The sequence below is a fragment of the Hippocampus comes genome, unplaced genomic scaffold (assembly GCF_001891065.2).
Source record: "Hippocampus comes isolate QL1 unplaced genomic scaffold, H_comes_QL1_v1.1 scaffold28, whole genome shotgun sequence".
Taxonomy (NCBI): Eukaryota; Metazoa; Chordata; class Actinopteri; order Syngnathiformes; family Syngnathidae; genus Hippocampus; species Hippocampus comes.
Window position 1 is genome coordinate 294,405 of NW_017805405.1, and position 5,519 is coordinate 299,923.

Consider the following 5,519-nt stretch of genomic DNA (forward strand, 5'->3'; position numbering starts at 1 on the left):
ATCCATGACCGAAAGATAAACACCTTCCTCAAATTGAAGCCCCCATCTTCAAGGATGAAAGAAAAAAAAGAGGTTTAACTGGAGTGATTTCACTTCGTGCTATTGGTCACAAAAGGGTTAACTGATGAGCCCATCAGAATTAGGATGGAGTATACCAGATTCATTATGGATTGAGACTTATCAGATGTTGTAAATAGTCAATGTTTCCTGCACATGGTTAAACATGAGTTTAGGTTATGTGTAGACATGTGTTTTACAACATGTAGTGTAGACTCTATGCGACTTATTGGTTCTCACCAGTCTGTCTCCTGCACTTCTCCAAACATTTAGTTTTTAACTCCACCCTCTTGATATCCAGTAAACCACCACATATACACAGAAGAAAAAAAAGCTTCGCCATCGTTTTGTGGCATTGATAAGCAATTATTGACTTTATTGGGGGGGGGGGGGGGGGTGTAAATTACTCACAGACGTTTGCTATTAGCAGCCGAGCTTGGTCTCAGTCTCCTGTGAATAGCAGGGCTAACATTACAAATATTGACACTGCCACGATTTAATTTTCTTTGCTGAATAGCTGACATACGGTGACGCATGTGGTGGCCATTTTTAATTTCTTGCCCTGTCAAGAACAATGCAGCTTTTGTGTGATCCCGCGCACAAATGCATAAGCAGTCCCAGTTACCAATGTCACTTTAGCATGAAACCATGGGAACATCTGAAGTCAAAGAAGAGGAAGTCGGAGAGGACGTAACCATTCTGACCGGTCCGGAAGCTTCCGTCGGCAAGGTAACAGAGGGCTCGGCCTGCCGAGCGGGAAGCGTCTTGTTGATCTTGATGGGGACGAAGACGTTGGAGGCGCAGTGCTCACTGAGGTACTCGCCTCCCTTCTCCTCGTAGTCCTGCCGACTGATCCATCCCGCCACTCGTCCTCCACCGCAACCGGGAGGGTGCTCCAGGGCCCAGTCTCTTGCCCCTAGCCATGCGCCCAAAGTCGGCTGCATCGCCAAGGTGACCTGGGGGGAAAGAGCCCCGTCATTGAGAAAGCACATCATTTGGCCACCAATATGTGTAAAGTAGGAAGTCAGACATTTTTGACTAGCATAACCATGAGGAATTGAATATTACTCTAAATTTGTACTTCCTACACAAAATGGTGGCACACAGTACTGTATTGACAGACAGTAATAATTTCATAAAATAGAAAGTCAAGAAATACATTTTCTTCAATTGCTTGATTTCATTTTACTTTCTTTTCTTTTTTTTTGTGCCTTTTTCATCATTTATAGCAGCTTCTCGTTTATCTTCTCGCTCACTTTTTGAGGGCCCGTGGTGAGAAGGAAAGAAACAGAAAATGTGAGCACTAAACAACAAACTCACTGCAAGGTAAGCATGTCAACTGATGGAAGATGGATTCTGGGAAGTTTGCTGCCGCCATCTAGTGGCCATTTAGTCTCAAAGCGTCTAAACCCCTGTAACAACTCGTCACGAAAAAAAAAATGCCTCAGATGGGGCATTTGTAAATCAAGTTATCTGCATTTTCAGTACATGTACTTTCCTTACTTGATATGGAAAACACCTGTTTTAGGTGGAAAAATTGAATTAGCAAGTAAGTCAGAGTATCAGCTGCACATTGGCTTTATTCCTTAACAGAAAAAGAAAAAAAAAAAACCCAGAAGCCAAAAAGACACTGTCACAATTTTTTCACATGCATCGTTCTATTAATTTGATACACCGTATATATTCAAGAGGAAATATTACGACATTTTAATATTTTTTTAAATTATTTCAACACAAACAGTTTGTTTGTCTGAAGAGCCTGCCCGACCATTGTCAAATTTAACAACCAAATAAATAAATATTTCACTATCGCGTGGTAAAATGTGTCTGAAAGCGAACCGTTGTGAATTTCGAAAAAAAGAAAGATGTGTACTCATTTTTGTGAAAACTCAATAACCCTGAGAGTATACACACAAAGCAAGCATCATCATCAATTTAGGGTAAAAAAAAAAAAAAAAAAAAGAGAAGTACCTTGAAGTGAGACTGGAAGGGTCTTATGGCCAGCAGCTCCCTTTCTACCCTTTCCTTCATCCCTGGATATTGCATATTTCCTCCGGTCAGGAACACGTTGCTCACCAGCGCCTCCTGCTGCTCAGGAGTATACCTGAACATCGACAAGAAGATAAGCAAACAATGCTTGAATCATGCAACTGCCAAACGAGCTGAGTGTGTGTGACATTATTTTATTTATTTCTTTATTTTTGCATTGCAACCTTCTAAAACTGTGTCATTTTAGATAGAATAGATTTGAAAACTTTATTCCTCCTGTGAAGGATTTACAACATCATTACCTGGCCAACACATACTGAAGCGTCTCCATCATCCCCATCTGGTCTTCTCCAGTCAGTGAGGGTTGGAAGAGGATCTCTGGACAGCGTAGACGCTCGGTGCCCACAAACAGTTGGTGGTATTCTGCCATGTTGAAGGCCGGCTGGAGAGAGGTCGTTATTTAGTCATCTTTACAGGTCATCGAAAGTCGTCTTGAAACGTTTCCACACACAAGGAGAAATGGGAGTAATGTCTTAGAAAGTAATGAGTTAATGAATATTTCAATTTTTTACAGTAACAACTAATTGAACGTGCTATTTTTCGCAGTGAAGTAATCTGACTACGGTGACTTTGCACAGTCACTATTTGTTCTTGTACAGCAACTAATAATGATGAAATCAGCTCACAGAACCTTACCAATTATTTACAATTCACTATCAAACGGTAATGCCACTAACTGCCTCTTGGGTGCAGCAGAGAGTAAAATTAAAGGTTAAAGAACCTTTTTTGTTTTTACTCTAACACTCATGTTTATTGGTGCCAATAACCAATTAAATTTTTATTTGCCAATAAATAAAAGTAAAAATGTCGAAAATATTAAATGTAATTCTTTGTTTTTCGATGAAAGAAGGAAATTAAAAATCTAAAAAAAAAGTGTTTGCATGGCTGTGAGCTTCTGACAAAACCAAATCTTATACCTGTATATCTTTTGTGTAAACATTTCCTGTGAATTCCAAAGAATCCCCTACATTTATCAAATAATTCCCATTTGGAATAATAGACAAAAGTAATAACACGTTTTTTTTCCAGAATCTAGAAAGTCCCACCCTACCTGGACCACATTCATGTTAGGTTTTTCTGTCAACGTGTCCTCAGAAAAGTCAGGATACATCATCACCATGCCGTCGCCCTCCTCCATTTGCTGCTCCAACTCGGACACCTGGTGGGAAGAGCGAGCAAGGCGTCAAGTCGACCTGAGCTCTACAGTGCGTTTTGAAAACTTCAGGAACGTCTCCGTCCGCCTCACTTCTGTCTTTCCCTCGGCGCCGTCGCTGTGCAACAGTTTCTGGCGGCCCTGCTCCACGGCCAGCTGCAGTTTGCTGATGTATGACTGCAGCTCCTCAGCCGAGTCCATGTTGAGCTCGACCAGGCTCTTGTGGAATTGATCCAAGAAGCCATCCTCCAGCAGCTCCTGCACACACACGCGCACACAATGAAAACAAGTGCTACCAAAAATGGACGACTAGTTGAGCGTGTAGACCGACAGCACGTTTCTTACCTGTACGGCCATCAGTCTGTCCAGCCTCTCCTGATCCTGATGGAGTTTCTCACCACGACGTCGAGCGTTGCTCTCCTGAAGCCGCCTGAGCTGCTGCGCTCTCCTCTCTTGCCTCTCTTCCACGCTCACACAGCCTCCAGGCAACTTGCCCGAGAAGGGAAGTTGCATTCGGTGAACTTCGCGCTCGTAAAATTCCGGGCTGCGCCACTTTTCCAACTCTGGAGATGAGTGCAAGACAATGGAAACAATAGATCGTCATTTAGCTTTTGATGGCGTGACAGAAAAATGAGGGTGTATCAACACTGGAAATTCACTCTCTACTCATGAATACGCTGCCTCCCACAGCACCTTCTTGGTAATCCACAGCAGTGTAGCTGTGTTCATGCAGCAGCTCTTCCATGCGGCTGAGAGTGATGGCAGCCAAGTGACCGGGATATTTGAGCTGCAGGAGCCTCTGCAGGTAGGCTGCTGCCTGGCCTCCCGCCACATTCACACGCTTAGAGTTCACCGCATCCAATCTAGAGGGGAGGCCGTGTCAAAATAAGAGCGGCATTAGAACAATTAATGCTAATCTGATGAGCTTCTGATAAAAAGCTCTCGGGAAAAATACAACAAATCAGCTTTTACTCTGTTTTGAGTGACACTATCAAAGAGGCGTGACTTCAACATTTTATTTGGGATTGTGCCGGTAGTTTGCAGAGCTGTACGATACTGCATCATCCCAAGACCTGAAAATCAATGTACTGTACCACAATGCATGATCTCAAAATATTAGGGACAGCAGTTCAAACTGCAAACCGCATTGGAACGGCAAAGGTTGGATGGTGGTCATCTTTTGATTTGCTAGGATTTTGAAACGTTTTCCCATGGAAATTCAATTGAGATTAAAAAAACTAATCTGTTCCAGGTTGAAGCTGCCATGAGCACTTCACATGCACAGATCATGTCTTGAGTAACTTGAACATTCCTGTTTCACACAGTCGTAAAAAGCATTTGAAAAATCTGGGAAAAAAAAAACAAAACAATAAAAGCATGACAAAATGTAGACTTTACACAGAGCTGATGGGCTGGATTGAACGGGCCGATTGTTTATATGTTATGCAAAATCTGTGAATTAAATGTTTATCAATGTTTGAGGGAGAAATTTTACCCATTTCAATGGCCATTAATTCTACATTTATTTTGGGTATTCGTGGTCCCAATCCCCTGCGAATGGTGAGATTTGACTGTACAGTAAATAAGTCAGTTGTTTATAGATCAGATAGATTGGTGCGCCCTCTGATCGGATCAATTACCTTTTATCGTATTCTTTTTTTAACTTGCTGATCGGTAATCTGCCTATATTACCTTTGAAAAATGTGGCCAAATTTCAAATTGTCTCAGGGATATTCAAATTGAGAGAATTAACTATACAACCACAATAATAATACATATTGTTAACAGCTGTTTACGTGTGTCAATAAAAACTGGGAATATTTCTCTGAAAAATATTTCTAAAGAATTAAAAACAAACACATTTTAAAATGAATCGTGTTTGAAGGTAATTCGACAACAAACAGAAGAGGGTGATGAGAGCAGAGCCTCACCTGCCATTGAGAACAGGCAAGATGTGCGAGCAGTGGTACCCAGAGGACAAAATGATCCCAGTCTGTGGTGGCCGCAGGTTCTTCTGATTGTTGGTGTGATGGAAACTGTACAAAGCGTCCACTCCGTAGGAGACATGAGGGACGCCATAGCACTCGAATAGCAATTCCGACATCATCTGGCGGCAGTGCAGAGGGTTGCAGGGTGCCTCAGTCAGCACAATGGGATGCTCCACACGGCCCTAAAACACGTGGGGCAGGAGGACAGGACAGCTCAGATTATGAGGAAACAGGAAATAAAGAAATTAAACACTGTCATTTGTAATCAGGTC

General features: G+C 42.2%; 1 protein-coding gene across 3 annotated transcripts in view; it reads right to left on the reverse strand.

The window, feature by feature from the left end:
- Window positions 1–5,519, reverse strand: part of actr5 (actin related protein 5) — a 6,387-nt gene continuing 868 nt past the window's right edge. For 2 of the 3 annotated variants that reach the window (XM_019873176.1, XM_019873178.1), the window contains exons 2-9: window positions 5,191–5,429; window positions 3,953–4,122; window positions 3,605–3,822; window positions 3,353–3,517; window positions 3,158–3,265; window positions 2,349–2,488; window positions 2,029–2,161; window positions 1–1,013 (exon numbers count right to left, since the gene is read on the reverse strand). In XM_019873176.1, coding sequence (XP_019728735.1) covers window positions 693–1,013; window positions 2,029–2,161; window positions 2,349–2,488; window positions 3,158–3,265; window positions 3,353–3,517; window positions 3,605–3,822; window positions 3,953–4,122; window positions 5,191–5,429 — 1,494 coding nt within the window. In that variant the 3' untranslated portion in view covers window positions 1–692. The remainder of the gene's footprint in view (window positions 1,014–2,028; window positions 2,162–2,348; window positions 2,489–3,157; window positions 3,266–3,352; window positions 3,518–3,604; window positions 3,823–3,952; window positions 4,123–5,190; window positions 5,430–5,519) is intronic. The other variant, XM_019873177.1, reaches the window with a different exon arrangement.